This window comes from Natator depressus, chromosome 7 (assembly GCF_965152275.1).
Source record: "Natator depressus isolate rNatDep1 chromosome 7, rNatDep2.hap1, whole genome shotgun sequence".
In the NCBI taxonomy this organism is placed as follows: Eukaryota; Metazoa; Chordata; order Testudines; family Cheloniidae; genus Natator; species Natator depressus.
In genome coordinates, this window is record NC_134240.1 from 71,812,927 (window position 1) to 71,834,696 (window position 21,770).

The 21,770-nt window shown below is 42.8% G+C and overlaps 1 protein-coding gene across 1 annotated transcript in view; it reads left to right on the top strand.

Moving 5' to 3' along the window:
• MMRN2 (multimerin 2) overlaps positions 1–21,770 on the top strand; it is a 49,764-nt gene that overhangs the window by 10,734 nt on the left and 17,260 nt on the right. Inside the window, exon 2 of the mRNA XM_074958758.1 lies at positions 19,592–19,714. Coding sequence (XP_074814859.1) covers positions 19,592–19,714 — 123 coding nt within the window. The remainder of the gene's footprint in view (positions 1–19,591; positions 19,715–21,770) is intronic.

The following is a 21,770-nucleotide window of genomic DNA, read 5'->3' on the forward strand; positions in this document are numbered from 1 at the left end:
CCCAACCGTCAAAATGCCCCGAATACTGAGACATACAGACACACACACATATCTTCTTCCCTTACCCTCAGTCTCTTCTCCTTTCCAAGCCAGTCTTCCTAAGGGACATTGCCATGCTGGAGTATGAAACTGCTTAGGTGACACAGGAACCGTCCCCTGTCCACCCTCTAGTACTGTTGGCCCCCCAACAGAAACAGAGCAGTTCTTGGGCTTGAAGGAGTTAGGCACACCAGCTGTTCAGTCATCTCCTGGTAGGGAGCTGAGCCCTGACAGACAGAGGAGATCTGGATGCCATCCACCCAGATATGACTTCCCCGGAGACTGCTGATACCTGATGCCCTGCCACTCCCAACCAGTAGATTTCCCCCTCCCAACTGGTTGATCCCTTCTTATGGCCTTAATGGAGCCTGTGGGAGCCTCATGATAGACCCCCCAAATCCATCCCTGAGTCATACCACACTCTCTTACTTGGCACCCACTGGATCCATCAGAGTATGAAGAAGAGGATATTGTTCTAGATCCATAGGTATCAATGGGAACCTCGTCCTCATCTCCAGAAAAAGCCATTACTCCATCCTCATTTCTGCTGGATGACCATAGGCAGTACCAGAAGCTACTGCAGAGAATGGCCAGTGATCTCTACATACCAATGGAGAAGGTCCAGGACTCAATAGTGGCACTTGGATATTCTGCAGCTTAGAGGTCCAAGCAAGGTGGCACTCCTGCTTAATCAGGCCATCATGGAGCCAGTCAGAGTGGTCTGGCACACCCCAGCCTTACTCACCCCCACACCTAAGACGACGGAGGGATGCTATTTCATCCCCGCCAAAAGGGCTGAATTTCTTTTCTCCCACCCACTGCCTGATTTGCTGGTGGTACAGACAGCCACAGAGAGAGCAAGATCACAACATCCCAAGACCACCCTGGCTGACAGGAGCTCGAAGAGGTTGGACCTCTTGGGAAGAAAGGTCTTTTCCTTTTCAAGCCTGCAATTCTTTATTGCTAACTATTAGGCCTTGTTAGTGAAATATGATTTTAACAATTATTCCAGGCTGGCTGACTTTAAAGACAAGCTTCCCCCTGAGGACAGAGACCAATTTCAGTCTTTCATAGAAGAGCGCAAGTTAATGTCAAAGACATCCCTTCCAGCTGCAAGAGTTGCAGCAGACATGGCATCCCAAGTCTTGGCCACTGACATAGTTATGAGGGGTGTCTGGACTTCACTCTTTGAGACTCCCCAAGTTGGTCCAGAACACCATACAGGACCTACCTTTCAACAAGTTGAATTTATATAACAAGAAAACAGATGAAACCCTACACTCATTGAAAGACCTGAGGTTGACTGTACACACCCTGGGAATGTACACTCTGACCCTGAGGGGGAAGCACTAAAGGCAGGAGTATAAGCCAAGTCCACCCCCTACACAGATGCTCTACCACCAGTATCCAGTCACGCCTCCATGTAAACATCAGATGGTTCAGAGGCTTCAATTTTCAGCACCTTCTGCTACCACAACTTCTAACCATTCCCAGCCAGCCACTAAGGGCCACTTTTGACGTCTTGGTCAGAATACACCCACTGCTATTGATGCCACCCATCTCAACCCCAATTTTCTTTGTGGCCAGTCTCTCATTTTTCACCCACAATTGAGACTCTGTCACGACAGACAGTTAGGTCTTAGAAATTATCCATCAAGGATACTCCATAGAGTTTCTCTCCCTCTGTCCAACAAATCCCCTTCCCGGTGCCCCTTCAGGGACCAATCTCACGAGGTGATTTTTAACAGAAGGGAGGCTCCCTCCTCCAGTGAGGGGCAACAGAACAAGTGTCACCTCAGCATCAAGGGAGAGGGTTCTATTCCCCTTATTTCTTAGTCCTCCCAAAAAACAGAGGGTGGAAACCTGTTCTGGACTTTTTGACAACTTTATTTGAAAGTCAAAATTCAGGATGGTTACATTAGCACAGATAATCCCCTTCCCACAGGAGGGGATGTGTTTCATGACACGAAGGATGCTCAGAATATCTTTCCCACAGAAAGTTCCTTCTGTTTCTAGTGGATCAAGAACACTTCCAGTTCACAAGTCCTTTCCTGTGGAGTAGCAGCAGCTCTCAAAGTATTCACAAACGTTTCCCGTGTTGTGGCAGCCTAAATGAGATGTCAGGGTTCTACTGTTTCCCTGTCTTTCGATGACTGGCTCCTAGTAGGTCGCTCCAGCCAAGAAGTCAGGTCAGCGATTTTGTTCCTGTTCCATCTTCTAGCAGTGCTGGGTGTCTGTGTTAACAAAGTCAGTTAGTTTTAACACCCACACAGACTATAACCGTTATTGGAGTGACACTGGACTCCATTTCAGCAAGAGCTTTCCTCCCCAAGTAAAGAATTTAGGTAATGAGCAATCTGATATTACAGATTACTCACAGACCAAAGACTACAATGAAGATGTGCCTTTCTCTTCTAGACCACGTGCACTTATGTGACAACAGTCGCCAGCCTTGATCTAGGACGCCTACAGGTCTGGCTCCGGTTGGTCTACTCAGCAGACAAGGATCATATCAACACGAGAGCGACCATTCCCACCAGAGTCATTACCTCTCTAATCTGCTGATGGAATCTGGAACAAGTGAGAGTGGGCATTCCCTTCAACATTCCCACCCCCAGTGCCACCATCATAATAGACTCCTTTTGGGTTGGGGTGCTGACCTGAACTACCATGCCATAGAAGGTACCCATAGGAAGCCACACTGCACATCAATCTATTGAAACTGAGTGCAGTCCTGATGGCATGCAGGGCTTTTCTTCCACTTATACATTCACTCCATATGCAAGTAATGTCAGACAATATCACTGTACATATTGATTTACATAAACAAACAGGGTGGAGCAAGACCTCTTCTCCCTTCTCTGGAAGCAGTCAGGCTTTGGAACTGGTGCATCAGAAACCGGATCACTATCCAAGCTGCATACCTTTCAGGTGCTCAAAACTCTTTAGCACGCAACTAAATGTTTAGTCATCAGACACCAGTCTACAGACTGTAGTAGTGGGAGGTGCAAAGCTCTGTCCTGAGCAATATATTTGCTCAGTGGGGAACTCCTCAATGGGATCTCTTTGTGTTCCAAACAGAAAACTTCCTCTGTATTGTTCCGGAGGAGCTATGGGTCCCATCTCTCGGGATGATGCTCTCCTGTTGTCATGGACAAACCAATTCAGTTATGCCTTTCCTCCCATTCCTCTAGTACTACAAGTCTTGAGGATGGCCCTGTCGTGGCGGATCTAAGTCATTCTCTTAGCACCTAACCGGCCCAGTTTTGGTTCCTGGAGCTTCTGAGAATGTCAGTCCATCTTCCTGTCAGGATCTCCCCATTCCCCGATCTCCTAACATAGGAAGGGGGCAAAATCAGACATCCCAACCCACACTCACTCCACCTCATGGCCTGGTGTTTGGATGGGCATCAGAACCAGAATGCTTGTTTGGCCCCCCTGTCCAAACTATTGTTACTTAAAGTAGGAAAGACTCAAATAGGACCTGCTACCTAGCTTAGTAGCGACATTCCTGTTCCTGGGCTCAGCATAATCAGCCTTCTCCAGATATCCCAGTGTTTTAGATTATTTCCTGTTGTCATTAAAAAATTTGGGTCTTTCCATTAGCTCACTGCAGGTCCATCTCGCAGCCATCAATGCCTTCCTTCCTCCAGGTAGACAGACATTCCATTTTCACTCAGCCCACAACAGTGAGATTCATGAAAGAATTAAGTCAGGACTTTTCTGCCAGTGGACAAATCTACACCTCAAAGGGATCTCAATCTTGTCATATCAATACTCACCAGACCACCATTTGCATCATTAGCAACATGTTCCATGTCCCACGTATCCATTAAAGTTGTATTATTAATAGCTATTACTTCCTCCACAAGAGTAAGCAAGATGGCCGCCCTCATAGCAGACCCACCATATACTATATTTCACAAGGAAAAGTTCTCTCTTTGACTCCATCCTCAGTCCCTCCCCAAGGTTATTTCTGAATTAATTACATATCAACCAAACGATCCACATAAGCTTTCTTCACAAAACCCCATGCTTCTGCCAAAAAGAAAAGCATTCATTCCCTCAATGTCAGATATGCCTTGTGTGATGCTGTATGGAATCTGGGGGGGACTTTAGGATATTATGAATATTGTAAAATTGAAATGAGCTGTGCCTAATATGCCATGTAAGATAGCTGCAAAAAATGTTATAATTTGGCAAGTATGATAATCTTATTCATATGTTTGTATCACCTTTGTATTATGAGTTACATATATGTAGGGTATAACTGTATTTCCAAACTTGTGCTGTGTTTCTGGGTGACAGTCCCAGACAGATTGGCATCAGCACTAGGCCTGCTTGATGGCCCATCAAGGGACATCAACTGTACAATGAACCCAATAAAAGGAACAAGGACTACTTTTGAGCCAGCAAACCATGTAGGGGCATGCCTATGGACAGAACTGTAAGGTTTTTCCATGCCATGTGCTGGACAGCTTGTGTTTGGAACAAAGGAAGTACAAGCCACATGGCAAAAGGAATATAAAAGGCAACTGCATCATCTTCATTTTGTCTTCAGTCCTGCTTCTTACCTCTGGGGGAACTTTGCTACAAACTGAAACTCTGAACAAAGGACTGAATGACCCATCCAAGCTGTGGATGTATTCCAGAGGGACTTTCAAGTTAGCAAACTCACCAATATTGCTAAGAACCTGATACATAGACTTTGAATCTTTGTATGTATGTGACTGCTTTATCATTTAACAACTCTCTTCTTGTTCTTTCTTCATTCTTTATAATAAACCTTTAGTTTTAGATACTAAAGGATTGGCTGGCAATGTGGTATTTTGGGTAAGATCCAAACTTATATCGACCTGGTAATGTGGCTGGCCCTTTGGGATCAGAAGAACATATGTGAGCAGAGTTTTAAAATAACTTCTCACTGTACTGGACCTATGTGCTGATTGGGAGCCAGAGAACTGGAATGCAATAAAGGGGGCTGTGTGATTTCTTTTTTTTTTTTTGGTTCTTGATAACTAGTGTGGGGGGGGATCAGAAGCACAGTTTATGACTGGTTGGAGAGTTTAACTTCAGTGTTACCCACCAGTCTTGGGAGTATCTGCTTTCCCTTTTGCAGCCAGACCTTGGCATGTCCAGTGAGGACTACCCCAGGCACTCTGAGTCACACCTTGTTCTACCTGTAAAGGACCACACCTATCAGAACATCACCAAGGCTATTTCTTGCCATAGCAGAAGAGTAGCGAAGACAAGCATTATCCTGTGAGAGAATCTCTAAACGGATTTCTGGGTGCATCATCACATGCTGCCAATTAGTGCATATCCGTCCATTCAGGCCTCTGCTGCAGACGAATCTTTGCTGCTAGCATCCTCACACCCCTCTCCACTCTGAATACTGCTTGTCAGTTACCCACATGTGGAATACACATAGGAATCAGCATGTGAAGAAGAAATGGAGGTTATTTACCTATAACTGGAAGTCCTTTGAGATGTGTGGTCCCTATTTGTAACCCACTACCTGCCCTCCTTCCCCTCAGTTTGCATCTTACTGGATTCGCGGTAAGAAGAGGAACTGGAGAAGTGTCGGCCCATGCTGCTTCTTAAGCCCTCAGCCTAGAACAAGAAGAACTACCGAGCATGTGTAGGCCAACAGACAATGCTTGTTAGAATTTCTAATCTTGGGCGCATGGCTCACGTGCATTCCCACGGATGGAGACCGCATCTCAAAGAAATTCCAGTTACAGATAAGTAACCTCCATTTTTCACATGTGTTAGCAGGTCAAATTAAAGACTACAGGGGAACCAAGTGTTTACCTTGATCTGTTAACTTGTGTTAAAACTACAAACCACCTTGTCTTCACTAGGTTTTTACCTCAAGTGAGTTCACATGAGTGAAGAATACACTTTTTTTCCTAATAAAAACAAACCTAAATATTTGCAGGATGCGGAGCCCGAGAGACACCTAGATTTGCTGCTGAAGTAAGAGACTAATGGCTATGTGGAAAAGGCAGGACACTTGGATTAAAGTAAACTAAAAGATGGGCACATATGTTTTGAGAATCCATTCAACAAGCAGAACTGAGAAAGTAACTGAGAAGCGGTATCTAATGGAGTAATAACAGATAATGGATCACATTTATTCGTGGTGTAACTCTGTCAGTAAAGTTACGCCAGGCATTAATTTGGCCCAATGCTTGGGTTCAGCACAGACTGTAAAACATGAAAAACAACTAAAATATCCAGCTATTTGTGGCACTGGGTTGCTGGTGAGCGCAGACGGCAATGCCTTCGCCTGCAGACGTGAACCAAACATTGCTTTCCACCACGCTGCAGAGAAGCCTTTCCCACTTATTCCATCAACAGAAAGTCTGTCTTATTCCTGCCCATTTGTCAGGCAGTGACTTGAATCAAAGTGAAACTGTTCAGGAGGGAATGAAAAGCAGATGGCATTAGACCAGCCATAAAATTAGTCTATCCAATGAATAAACACAGTTTCATAGACACAGTTTCACAGGAAGCCCAGAAAAAAAAATGTAGATGTAGAACACAAGGTTTTTGTGATCCCATAAACAAGCTGAATAAGGAAACAATTTGGCTCACTTTGAGAGCTATTCTGGGAACGTTTAGGGCCTAATCCATAGCCAGTGAAGTCAATGGAAAGACTCCCATTGTCTTCTGTGAGTTTTGGCTCAGGCCCTTATAGACCTCTAAGTTGCTCCTTTAATATTAGAAATAAACTTTTATCCTTGATCCTAATGAAACCTGGGGATTTTTCTTAATACAAACCATACCCTGAAAGGAAACTGTTGAAAAGAGCTAGGCAAAATAATTGCAATAAAAGGCTAAACTGCTTGCTCATCTGCCTATACTGCACTTTAATACCAACTTGAAAAATGACCCTCTGTTGAAAGATGAGTTGTAAACTTTATGGAACAGGACAACAAGAAAAGATATGGTGATTAAATACAAAATGTGACACTCATGCAACCTTCAGGTTCCACTGGTAAGCGCTCGAAAGTCAGGAAATGCCTAAATCAAGGTTAACTCCAAAGAATGGAGAAGCGAACAGAAGGGTGTGAATGCAGTCAAAGAGAAATTCTATTTAGCAGCTGTCAAACTATTTGCAAGCATTTTAATCCCTATTCATCCAGCTTTAATGCTGGTAACTGTTCAAAATAAGCAGCAGGCCTTACCTATTACTGACCCCAATTCTCCTTTACTACACTTGAACAGTTTAAAGTGGGTTTAAACATACCTCTGGTATAGTGGGATGTTCACTGCTGCTACATATCTACCCATATAGGCCTTCTCCCAGCCCCTGGTAAAGGGGGTGGTTTTGGCCTTGCTGAAGGAGGGGAGCAACCAGCAGGAGTCAAGGCAGTAGTGCACTGAGCTCTGGCTCTTCTGTGCTGGTTTAATAGCTCATAGAGGACCACTGCAGAGTCTGCAGCGCAGGTGATTTGGAACTGTCTGCTCACCAGGTCTCTTCTGTGATCTGTTTATGAGGGTTTCAGGCTGATAACTGGAATACCTACTGAATCTGGACAGTTTTGAATAAATATATGTGCAGTCAGTTACTCCATTCGCACCACCCCATGCATGCATTGTTTTAGATTAACAGCTCATAAGGAACTTGTTGTTTTGGAGCAGTATCTGGGAGGGGTAAACAAATCAGCACATATGATGATGACTCATGGGGTGTGGATTGTTTTCACTGGGAAAGAACAAAAGCACTAGAGCAAAAGAGTCCTATTTTAAATGCAGGTTTCCACATGATTACACATCCCTGCCTGAACCTGGCAGACTTCACACAGAATGGATCCAATACTAGTTAGAGTTGGCAGTCAAGCAAAGTTGCATTGTTAGCTCAGAAGAATGTAGTGAGTCTCTGAGCGGGAAAGCCTCTCCCAATTCTGACTTGCAAAGCACACAGGACCCGGCCCAGGCTTTCAGCTCTGATTTCAGCAGTAAGGTCCAAATCCTCAAAGGTGTTTAGGTGCCCAGTTCCCACTGATTTCAAGCCTCTTTCAGTTTTTATATCATCCTTTATCAGTCAAAACTATTTGAGCCAGATGAGGATCCTCAGCTGGAGTAAATTGGCGTCGCTCTGTTGACTTCAGCTGAACTACCCTGATTGATGCCAGCTGAGAATCTGGCCTTCAGTGAGTAAGGACAGGATAAAGACTTCAGGATTTGGCCTATGGTGTAGTCCAGTGAAAAGCAGACATTTCTATGGCCTGGTCTACACTTTCAAATTGTATCGGTATAGCTTGTGTCACTTAGGGGTCTGAAAGTCCACACCCTGAGTGATGCAGTTAAACTGACCGAGAGTGCTAGGTTGACAGGAGAATTCTCCCATTGACCTAGCTACTGTCTCTCAGGGAGGTGGAGAACCGATGCTGACAGGAGAAGCCCTCTTGTTGGAAAACGTAGTATCTTCACTGAAGTGCTACAGAGGTGAAGCTGTAGACAAGTCCTAGGTCCTCTAAGTCTCCCTCCCACCACACAGGGCCCTAGAGCACGGGCTCCAGCTGAATCTACACAGCAATGAAACCAGACATGCCAACTCTCATGAATTGATCATGAGAGATGCAATTTTTAACTAAAATTAAGCCTCACTCATGATCTTGCGATAGAACACTCAAATGTCAGGATTTTTTACCAAGATGAGTGAGGCTTAATTTTAGTTAAAAATCTTTGTCAGCCCCAGGACCCACCTCTTCCCACTGCCGTGGGATGCACATTGTTTTGGGGAGCCACTTCAATACACCTCCTCTGCCATGACTGTGTATTGCCTCTCTCATCAGCTGCTTGGAGCAGTGCTGCCCAGATGGCTCAGCTTCCACCAGCACCTCCTTCTCATTTCCCACTGCTGCTGCTTCTGACCAGGAGTAAGGTAGAGTTAAGATTCCATCATCTTCCTGTGCATCCCCCAATCCTGAGTGAGCGCTTCCTGCAGGAGAGCAGCAGGATATGAGGCAATAGTTGGGCCACAAAAAATATGGGGCATTCATTGACTTTTGGGGGGAAGTAAAGTTTTGTGCAGCTCCATGCGCGATGTTCCTCATCAGCGAGCAAATCTTTAATGTTCCTCATGTGGTTGTCTCCCCCTCCGCCCCAAACAGTGGCAGGGGACCATTTAGGGGAGACTAGTGACTTTTTCACATTGGTGAAAAATATCCTGCATGGAGCTACACAAACTTTGGCAGCGATGGGAACAGGTGACTGCCATGGTCTGGGAGGGCAAGAGATACTGGCGATACCTGCAGGCCCTGCTCCACAATTGCATACAGATAAGAGCTCTTTGCGTTATTGAGAGAGCTCCTGCAGGAGCCAAAATCCTCTTCCCTTCCATAAATACGCAAGAGTAAACAATACTGTGTTAATCACACATACACAGGGAATAGACAGGGGGAGATCAAAAATCAGAAGGTCGAATACAAAAATCATGATTTCTTTTATAAGAACCTCGTGATTGTTAGGCCAATCATGATTTTTTTTTTTTTTTTTTTTTTTTTTTTTTTGAGTCTCATGATTTTTGAACGGTTGAGGTTGGCAATACTGTGAAACAGCCCCGCAGCCCAATCCCCACGAGCCCAAGTCAGCTGGCACAGGCCAGCCGTGGGTTTTTTTTTGCTACGTAGACATACCCTGAATCTCCATTCAGCTTTCAGAGTACTGCAGGATTCTTCAAATTCCAGGGGCCACTGGAATATGTTGATTTCCAAGAAAAGAATTTTGTTTAGCGTCAGGCATAGCAGAAGTCTCAAAAGCAATCACATTTCTTTCTAAGAGTGTCAAACTCAGGGAACAAAAAATACTCTGCATACCCTGACAAAGCCAAAGAGTGTGGTTTGGTGAACTTTCCTAACAGTGCAGTCTAAACCTTTTTCATTCAGCTGTGTTCCCCATACCATTTCCACTCCTGTGCTGGCTTGCTTCCCTCCTACTAATTGCTAAGCTGCTCTCCTGGCAGGTGACGTCAGTCTTTGCTTTAGTGCTTGACATGGTTCCCCATTGTTTCTGCAGTTGAGTCTCTGAGGCAAACTTTTCCCATGTATGACACTAATCAAAGCTTTAGTTCCTGTGTTCCCATTAAAAAATATACTTTTTTTTAGTTCTGCTGTTCTTTATCAGACACAGCCTTATTCCCTAGACAAACAATGTACTCATTTAATGCAAGCTCCATTGAAATAATGAAGTGTAAGAGTCTCCTGACCTTTCCAAACAGCCCATCTGACATTTACCGCATTGTACAGGGCTTTATTTTATTTTTGTTTTTAGTAACTAGCTGGTTTCTTATGGGAAAGTAGTTTTATATCAAAACACCACATTGTATGAAGGGAACAGTAGCACCTTTCCGGGCTTAAGATAAGCTATAGTGCCATAGTTACATGGTTCTATCCTATACACTCTTACTCACATGAGTGAAATGTTGCATCCAACATGGGAATTCTCTATTAGTCCTTGTCTTAACATATAAAGAAGAACTCATCACAAAACTAAAAAATAATGGTAACTTAGATACAAGTGATCATGACTTGATCACATTTATAAAGTTTGAACAGAATAAAGTCAGGACCAGTGATATATATACTTGGTGCATTACAAGGGCCAATTTCACAAAGCTGAAAACAATTATGAGCAAGATCAGTTAGGAGGAAGAATTTAATTTGAAAAATGTGAGTGATAACAGAATTGTTTAAGAACTATTTACTAGATGCCTTAAAAGCTGCAATCCCATCATAAAGAAAGGCCATATTGGTTAAAAAACTGACCAAGTTTAGAGGGGAAGTAAAGGCAGCTATAAAAAATAAAAAATTAATATATAACAGATGGAAGAAAGGGGAAGTTGATAGTAATAAATATAAATCAGAAGCTTAGAATTATAGAAAATTGATAAGGGAAGCAAAGGGACACAGGAAGAAATCTCCAGCCAGCAGAGTTAAGGACAACAAGAACAACTTTTTAAAAGTATATTAGGAACAAAAAGAATCCTAACAATGGCATTGGTAATGGTAGAATTATCAGTACCTAATGCAGAAATATTCAATAAATTTTTCTGTTCTGTATATGGGAAAAAGACAGATAATGTAGTCATATCATTCCACTAGTATCAGGAGGATGTTAAACTGCAGCTCCTAAAGTCAGACATTTTAAAATCAGCGGGTCTGGATAACTTGCATCCAAAAGTTTTTAAAAAGCTGGGTGAGGAGCTTGCTGGACCATTAATGTTGACTTTCAATAAGTACTGGAACACCAGGGAAGTTCCAGAAGATGGGAAGAAAGCTAATGTTGTGCCAATATTTGAAAAAGGTCAACGGACTGATGTGAGTAATTATAGACCTATCAATCTGACATCAATCCTGGGCAAGATAATGGAGCACCTAATATGGGACTCGATTAACAAAGAATTAAAGGAGGCTAATGTAATTAAAGCTAATCAACATGGGTTTATGGAAAATAGATCCTCTCAAACTAACTCGATTTTTTTATTACATTAAAAGTTTGGTTGATAAAAGTAATAGTGTTGATGTAATACAGTTAGACTTCTGTAAGGCATTTGACTTGGTACTGCATGACATTTTGATTAAAAAACTAGAATGACATAAAATTAACATGGCACACATTAAATGGATTAAAACCTGGTCTCAAAAAGTAATTGTAAATGAGGAATCATTATCAAACAGGTATGTTTCTAGATGGGTCCCGAAGGGATCAGTTCCTGCCCTATGCTAATTTTTACTAATTTAAAACAAATTATTAATGATCTGAAGAGAACAAAATCATCACTGATAACGTTAGCAGATGACACAAAAAATTGGGGGAGTGGTAAATAATGAAGGGAACAAATCACTGCTACAGAGTGATCTGGATAGCTTGGTTAGTTGGGTGCAAGCAAACAATATGTTTTAATATGGCTAAACGTAAATGTATATACCTAGGAACAAAAAGGTTGATCGTACTTACACAGTGGGGGACTCTATCCTGGAAAGCAATGACTCTGAAAAAGATTTGGGGGTCCTAGTGGATAGTCAGCAGAACATGAGCTCCCACTGCGATGCTGTGGCCAAAAAGGCTAATGTGATCCTTGGATGCATGGACAGTGGAACCTCAAGTAGGAGTAGAGAGGCTGTATTACTTCTGTTCTCTGTATTTGGTACTGTTGCGACCGCTGCTGGAATACAGTGTCCATTTCTGGTGTCCACAGTTCAAGAATAATGTTGATAAATTGGAGAGAGCTCAGAAAAGAGCCACAACATTGATTAAAGGATTAGAAAAAATGCCTTATAGAGATACACTCAAAGAGCTCAATCTATTAAGCTTAACAGAGACAATGGTAAGGAATGACTTGATTACAGCCTAAGTACCTATATGGAGAACAAATATTTGTAATGGGTTCTTCAGACAAAGGTATAACATGATCCAATGGCTGGAAGTTGAAGCTAGACAAATTCAGACTGGAAATAAGGCATATATTTTTAACTGAGAGAGTAATTAACCATTGGAACAATTTACTAGGGTCATGATGGATTCTCAATCATGGACAATTTTTAAATCAAGATTGGATATTCTTCTTAAATATCTGTTCTAGAAATTATTTTGGGGAAGTTCTATGACCTGTGTTATACTGGAGGTCAGACTACATGATCACAATGGCCCCTTCAGGCCTTGGATTCTATTACTCTATTACAACTGTTTGCAGGATCAGGCATTGTCATAAATATAAAGGGAAGGGTAAACACCTTTAAAATCCCTCCTGGCCAGAGGAAAAACCCTTTCACCTGTAAAGGGTTAAGAAGCTAGGATAATCTTGCTGGCACCTGACCAAAATGACCAATGAGGAGACAAGATACTTTCAAAGCTGGAGGTGGGGGAGAAACAAAGGTTCTCTCGGTCTGTGTGATGCTTTTGCCGGGAACAGAAAAGGAATGGAGTCTTAGAACTTAGTAAGTAATCTAGTTAGATATGCGTTAGATTCTGTTTTGTTTAAATGGCTGATAAAATAAGCTGTGCTGAATGGAATGTATATTCCTGTTTTTGTGTCTTTTTGTAACTTAAGGTTTTGCCTAGAGGGATTCTCTATGTTTTGAATCTGATTACCCTGTAAGGTATTTACCATCCTGATTTTACAGAGGTGATTCTTTTACTTTTTCTTCAATTAAAATTCTTCTTTTAAGAACCTGATTGCTTTTTTCATTGTTCTTAAGATCCAAGGGTTTGGGTCTGTGTTCACCAATGCATATTGGTGAGGATTTTTATCAAGCCTTCCCCAAGAAAGGGGGTGTAGGGTTTGGGGAGGATTTTGGGGGGAAAGACATTTCCAAGCGGGCTCTTTCCCTGTTATATATGTGTTAGACACTTGGTGGTGGCAGCAATAAAGTCCAAGGGCAAAAGGTAAAATAGTTTGTACCTTGGGGAAGTTTTAACCTAAGCTGGTAAAAATAAGCTTAGGGGGTTTTCATGCAGGTCCCCACATCTGTACCCTAGAGTTCAGAGTGGGGAAGGAACCTTGACAAGCATATAATATGGCAGTGAACAGTGCTTCTTTGTGGCATATCAGATGCCGCAAGATAATAAATTAAACACCAAATCCCAGAAGATTGTAAAACAGGGTTAAACTGCAGATTAAGATAAAAAATGTGACTCTAGAAAAAGGGCACCTTCTTACTCAACAGACCTGCTCCCTTTGTCTGTTCGGCCATACTGGGTCAGACCAAAGGTTCATCTAGCCCAGTATCCTGTCTTCCAACAGTGGCCAATGCCAGGTGCCCCAGAGGGAATGAACAGAACAGGTAATCATCAAGTGATCCATCCCCTGTCGCCCATTCCCAGCTTCTGGCAAACAGAGGCTAGAGACATCATCCCTGCCCATCCTGGATAATAGCCATTGATGGACCTATCCTCCATGAACTTATCTAGTTCTTTTTTGAACCCTGTTATAGTCTTGGCCTTCACAGCATCCTCTGGCAAGGATTTCTGCAGGTTCACTGTGTGCTGTGTGAAAAAATACTTCCTGTTGTTTGTTTTAAACCTGCTGCCTACTAATTTCATTTGGTGATCCCTAGTTCTTGTGTTATGAGGAGTACATAACACTTCCTTATTTACTTTCTTCTCACCAGTCATGATTTTATAGACCTCATCCTATCCCCCCTTAGTTGTCTCTTTTACAAGCTGAAAAGTCCCACTCTTATTAATTGCTCCTCATATGGAAGCCATTCCACACCCCTAATAATTTTTGTTGCCCTTTTCTGAACCTTTTCCAATTCCAATATATCTTTTTTGAGATGGGGCAACCACATCTGCAAACAGTATTCAAGATGTGGGTGTACCATGGATTTATATAGACAAAATATGATATTTTCTGTCTTATTATCTATCCCCTTCTTAATGATTCCCAACATTCTGTTCGCTTTTTTGACTGCTGTTGCACATTGTGTGGATGTTTTCAGCGAACTACCCATAATGATTCCACGATCTCTTTCTTGAGTGGTAACAGCTAATTTAGACCCCATCATTTTAAATGTATAGTTGGGATTATGTTTTCCAATGTGCATTACCTTTGCATTTATCAGCATTGAATTTCATCTGCCATTTTGTTGCCCACCCAGTTTTGTGAGATCCTTTTGTAGCTCTTTGCAGTCTGCTTGGGACTTAACTATCTTGAGTAGTTTTGTATCATCTGCAAATTTTGCCACCTCACTGTTTAACTCTTTTCCAGACCATTTATGAATATATTGAATAGGACTGGTCCCAGTACAGACCCCTGGGGGACACCATTATTTACCTCTCTCCATTCTGAAAACTAACCATTTATTTCTACCCTTTGTTTCCTATCTTTTAATCAGTTTCTGATCTATGAGAGGACTTTCCCTCTTATCCCATGACAGCTTACTTTGCTTAAGAGCCTTTGGTGAGGGACCTTGTCAAAGGCTTTCGAAAATCTAAGTGCACTATATCCACTGGATCCCCCTTGTCCACATGCTTGTTGACCTCCTCAAAGAATTCTAATAGATTGGTGAGGCATGGTTTCCCTTTAAAAAAACCATGTTGACTCTTCCCCAACAAATTACGTTCATCTATGTGTCTTGACAATTTTGTTCTTTACTGTAGTTTCAACCAGTTTGCCTGGTACTGAAGTCAGGCTTACTGGCCTGTAATTGCTGGGATCACCTCTGGAGCCCTTTTAAAAAATTGCTCTATAGCTGTAAAATGTTTGTTCTGAAACTATGGTCTTGTCTACACTACACAGTTTTGTCGGCAAAAGGCATTTTTTGCTGACAAAATAGTGGAGGTGCACACACTACAAAGCTACTTTTGGTGGCAAAACTCTGGTGTTTTGCTGAAAAAATAAAACTGCCTCGATGGGAGGCATAAAGCTTTTTGCAGCAAAGTTAAAGTGACAAAGCGTCAGTGTAGACGTTGCTGTTTGCTATGTCACCATAACTGGCCTCCTTCAATATTCCACAGTACCCACCGTGACCACTCTGCTCACTGTTTTGAACTCAATTGCCCTGCAGCCATGCACCCCTCCCCTTTCAAAGCTCCAGGAAGATTTGATATTCCTCAGCCTGGAGAGCTCACAGAGCTGCTGAGGATGCTGCTCCTGGCAGCTGAGCAGCTATGGGAGAACTCGGAATCATAGAACCATTAATATGGAATCGGCAGGCAGGCAGAGCAAGCTGCTGCTGCAGGGGCAGGGAGAGGAGAGACTGCTCTGCTGTGCATAGCCGGGGGTTGGGGGGGGTGTTGTCCCCCTCCCGCGGGATTGGATGCTCAGGCTGCTGTCTGAACTTAGAGAGACAGCATGCCAACACACTCTCCCCCAACACACACCACACACTTCCCCAACACACACAGTCTCTCTCACATATACACACACTGTCCACACAGTCTCTCACACACTTCCCAACACACACTTTGTTTCTGACTCTCCACACACACACTCTCCACCTCTCCCCTCCCCCATACTTCTATAGAAAAGCAGCTGGCAATCTAGTAGGATGCCCATGGAACAATGGGATTGAGAAACCTGCATCATGTGATGCTATACCTGCCCCATGAGGCATAGAAAACCCTTCCCAAAGCACCCTGCAGCCACTTGCACAGTGAGATATCTACCCACAGTGCACTGCTCTCTTTGTCAATGCAAGAGCTGCTAGTGTGCATGTACACTGCCGACACAAGGAGCATAGTGTGGACATGCAACAGCAGTTTAATTGAAGTGCTTTAATTAAAGTGGCATAACTTTTGTCAGCAAACTCTGTAGTGCAGACATGGCCTATGTAACTCACCAAAAAGGAAAGAAAAAAACTTCACCTAATGCAAAATGGGGGATTCCTACAGAAGGTGTTATCTCCTGCTCATCAGGAAAGACTATTGAATCCAAATGGGCCATTGTGGAACAAAGACTTTGTTGATTGCTCCCCTCCATCCACCCATGAAGAAGTTAAGTGCAGAGGCACTTATCCCATCAGTTTGAATTCTGGGGGAAGGGAATAAAAAGGCTTGTTAAAGAGAAATTATGATTCCTTTGCTGCCTGGACTCTGAGGGGCGAGGAGTCTCTAACAGTTTAGCTTGGGTTAGCCCTAAAGGACACAAAGTTTGCTTATTATAGAAGTTTCTGTTATTTTTTGGAACCGAATATTTTAACTCATTTGTATGTATGTTACCTGCTTTAACCTGGTAAATACTCTTATTTCTTTTTCAGAGCTAATCCTTAGTTAGTTTACTGTAGGATTAGCTACAAGTGTTGTCTTTGGTGTGAGTTCTAGAGTGCAAATTGACCTGGGTAAGTTATTGGTCCTTTGGGACTGAGAGTAACCTGAATATTTTGTGATCTTTGGTGTAAAGTGACCATCTTTCACAGAGTCAGGCTTGCCTAGGTGACAAGGAAGATTGGAATGCCCAGGAGACTGTCCGTGAATCCATGTTGAGGCTGTATAGTGGCTTAGCAGTTTACACTTGTTACTTGATTGGTGAAATCTAAGTATACAACTCACAATCAATTTAGAGTTTGTGCCCTGCTTCTTAACAGTCTGTCCTGAGGTTGGTATTCTTGCTTATGAGTCACTCCAGACAGCATGACAGTAGTCACCTCTAAAAGTACAGGGTAATTCAGACTCCATGACTCATTTGGTCCTTGGCCCAAGATTGCTAATTAATGTCACTTGTAGAGGTGTTTTTTTCTGATGGGAATACTCGTCCACTAGGAAATGATGAAAACCACAAATCTGTTTGAAACTGATCTTCTAACAACCTTAATCTCCAGAAGGTGATGCTGTGAATAACAATGGGTGAGGCTCTGTTTCAAAGGAATTGTTACAGTTCTGCCCCTGAGCATGTCAAGTTTCATTTGCAGCTCTTATGGTTCAAAAGGCAGAATTCAAGTAACCTGCCCACTGGAAGACAGGTTACTTCATAGATTTTAAGACCAGATGGGACCATTGGGATCATGTAGAACTCCTGGGTAACACAGGCCCATAGAATTTTGCCAAGTGATTCCTGTGTCATAAATGCTGAGTTTCATGAGACAGCGTACCACAATGCATCTGCAAAACACTATATCTTAGATTGAAAAGTCAGATTTAAATACTTCCCTAGGGGGACACTGTTCATTAGGTTGTTGAGACAGTAGCCTCTTAGTTCCTCAACTTTCCAGCCTGTTTGCTTAATGGACGCTTAGAGAGCCTCGCCTTTGTGAGTCAGTTCTTGTGGAGTTAACACTGCATGTAAAATTCTTGTGTTATTTTTGGTGAAAAACTGGCATTGGACATGTGAAATAGCCACTCTGATGGAGACCTGTGTTAATTAAACAAAAGGCACTAGACTGTCTATAGATATGTGGTCTGTAAAATGTTACAGCTGGCTCAATAGACTCTTCCTCTGGAAATTATTACAGCTAGAATGCTAGGCAGGGAGCCCAGTTTCCTTGCCATTTGGGACCCACTTATCTCTTTTGCTCCTTTTTGCAAGCACTAAACTGACACGGTGCCATTTCTGTTAATTACTGAATTGGTGGTGTTGTTGCTTGATTCCCTTACCGTTTGAATAATTGCTGAACCTTCTTGCATAAATGCTATCTGAACTAGGATGTTGAACATGCTTCCATTTTAACACTAATTACAAGCTGATTTTCCCAGGATGATGGTGTTAGTTCAATTTCTTATTCAAGTTCATGTGTAAACTGATTCTTCTTCCTTCCCGCTTTGACCTTTACCCCGCCCCCTCCATTTTTGTTGTTACATTTAGTTATTGGCCTCACCTATGAAATTTTCAGTTCAGAGCAACTGTCCAGGGTGGATTATAAAGCCTTGGAAATAGAGACATGCTGTGACTAGTGGATGCTAATATAATTCAGCCTTGTAAAATTATCATAAGAATGTAGACGTCCAGAAACATAATCTACTTGCCCACCCTTAGAATGACCATGAGAATGAAAAAATAAATGATACTGTACTCACTTTTCTAAGATGATTTTCCCTTGGTGAGAGGATTTTTTCAAGGCTGCTGTAATTAATATCAAACAAGACCAAACATTAAACAAAATAACGGTCTAGGAACAGTCTATTAGTGGAGTTTATAGTTATCTAGGGCCTTAGATTTTCAGAAGCAGTCTCCCCTTGTATATCCAAAATTGATACCATTTAGATGCCTAGCTACCTGATTCAACATGCCAGTCAAGTTATTTGAGGTCTAAATGACCTCAGTCAGCCAATAAAATACTTGCAGGTGAAGCTTTGAGCCTGCAAACTGAAACCAAAATTGACAGGGTTGGAAACATGGCTCAAGGTCATGATACTGTCCCAAAATTCAGAGACTCCTCCTTTGTATTGAACACTAATACACATTACCATCCCAGACCAAAGCAAATTAACTACAAAAAAAAACTTTGGCGGAAATTTCCATTTTCCCTGGCAGGGCCGGCTCTAGGATTTTTGCCACCCCAAGCAAAAAAAATTTTGGCCCCGCTGCTTTTTTTTCGTCCCTCCCCCAGGCGTGCAGCATTTCCCCCACTGCTTCCTGCGGCTCCCCCCCGCCGTAGCTCACCTCCGCTCCGCCTGCTCCGCTTCTTCCCCCTCCCTCTCTCTCAGGCGAGGGAGAGGCAGCGCGTTCAGGGGAGCAAGCGGAGGGGAGGGGGTAGAGGAACCGCTGCCCGCCCCAGCTCACCTCCGCTCCCTCCCCCGCGTGCGCCACCGCTCGGCTTCTCCTCCCTCCAGCCTCAGGCTTGCCGCGCCAAACAGCTGTTTCGTGCACAGCAGGCCTGGGAGGGAGGGGGAAGAAGCGGAGCGGCGGCTGCGGAGTGGAGGTGAGCTGGGGTGGCGGGGGCACATTTTTAGGGGCGGCAGGGCTGGCGCCGGAATGTCACCCCTAGAAATGTGCCACCCGAAGCACCTGCTTGTTCTGCTGGTGCCTAGAGCCGGCCCTTGTCATCTTTCAGCTTGAAAAGGAGGCCCCTCTGAATGGCACACTTCCTTTGCATTGATGTTATCAACAGGGATTTTTGAAATTTTTCCTTTCAAGTTCCTTCCCTGTGCTTTCCCCTCCCAGGCATTGGTGTTCCGTCATGAAGTCCCAGCTGGTGACATACACAGCTGCCTGCAAGAAAGAGAAATATGTGATTAAATCACAGCAGCCTTGTTCAAATGGAGCCCCAGACTGCCAGAAAATCATGTAAGTATCCTTAGTGGTATTATTATTCGTATTATGGTAGTGCCCAGGACCATGCTGCGTTAGGCACTGTACAAACACAAAACAAAGAGATGGGCCTGTCCCAAGGAACTTACAAGTATCAGCCAAGAGGCAACAGTGGGGTATAGACAGATGGGAGAGCTCAAGTAAACAGTGAGGCAATATTGGCCAGTCTCTGCACACCAGAAGCCTTGTCATTGTCAAGTTTTTTGTACGAGTACAGAAATGAGAGTTTTGAGGAGGGGTTTGAATGGAGGGCAATGAGGTAGCTTTGCCAGTGTTTACAGAGAGTGCCTCCCAAGCATGAGGGGCTGCACAGGAGAAAGCATGAAGGTGTTTGTTTGAAAATTGAAAAAGTGGGCCGTGGGGGCTTGCATCATAGGCCAACTGGCAGTGAGCATCAACAGTTGATAGGTAGGGTGGGGTTTGACTGTGAAGGGCCTTGAAAATGAAAAAAGCAGTTTGTTTGATGTGATAGCAAAGGGTTGGAAGCCAGTGGAAGGATCAAAGAGAAGGGTGAAAGGGTCAACGTGATGGGTTAGGAGAATGTGTTACAGTAAAATAAAACAAGCAGCCCCAACATCCTGCCTTTTTATATACCTCAAAATTAGAGAACCCAAGGAATATTTTTTTAATGTTCCCATTATCTGCTTCTTTGTTGGCTTCAGTAAAACCAGTGGAGGCAGCTAAACCTTCTTCTTTTACATATTCAGGGTGAGATTTTCAAAAGTTCTTAAGTGACTTAGCGTACGTATTCACTGCAAAAGAAAGTGTGTTCTTAACTTGGGTTTGCCAATGTATGTTAAAGTAACAGTGAAGACTTGGCAACTAAGCATTTAACTCAGGCTAGCAGCTCAAATTCAACCGCAGGCTCCTCTATAGGCTTTCACACAAGCTGTTAACTGAAATTAAAAGCCAAGTTGCCTTGTGTTCACTACTATTTCAACTTGTGTTAGCTAACACAGGTTAAGAATGTACTTTGTTTTGCAGAGAAGACATACCCGTAGAAGCACAAGTCCCATTCAAACCCAAATGGGACTTGTACTCCTAAATCATATGTGCTTGTGTGTAATCTAAATTTAGCTTAGGCATCTTTAATTGAGGGAAGAGTCCTCTACTAAGGGAGTCACTAACTGAACTGAGGCATTCTGAACTGATCTGTGCTTAAACACATTCAAAGAAAGGCTGAAGTCACAGATAAGAAAGGCTGAAGTCAGAGATCATTAAGACCCTGATCCTTAATGGCAAACTCTTACACATGCGTATTTCTATGCAATATGTCTCCATTGACTTCAGTAAGACTACTCACAATGCATAAAATTAAGCACAGTGTAAGTGTCTGCAGGTTTAGATCCTAAGATTGCATTGGGTACTATTTCCTGAGAAGATTATGTCTGTGCAAGGAACAGTGGCAAGAACTTGAGGTACCAATACTGGTACATTTGACAGTGGTTGGGGAAACACTGGCTGAAAGAGAGACTTTCTGGTTAAAAATAATACACTTAATATCCACCCACACATTCTTACCCATGTTATTAAATTATTACATTTTTTAAAAAAATCTTATTTGTAAGCTATTCATGCATTAATTTGTCCATTGCTCTGAACAATGAAAGTAGACTGTCCAATTTTGTGTTTGTTTATAGCCTGTTTCAAGTCAGTTTTAAATTTTCTCTGGTACTAGCACTATGCTGCAAACGGCAGTAGAATGTCTGTTTAAACTAGTTTCTATTATAATTTGTTTTTAAAAGTCACAAGATATTCCAGTTGGCATTTGGATTTTGAGTGAAATTTGGACCTGAACATATAACCCTTCAGTGGTGTTTCTGATAGATAAACCAGTAACAAAACTGCAATTGTGTGTCCCGTTAAGGCCACCATATAGGAGACCACAACACTTCTGGAATTTAGTCTAACTCCAACACTTGTGGAAGCAATTACAGTAGAACTGCAGAGTTACAAACACCAGAGTTACAAACTGACCAGTCAACCACACACCTCATTTGTAGTACACAATCAGGCAGTAGCAGAGACGGGC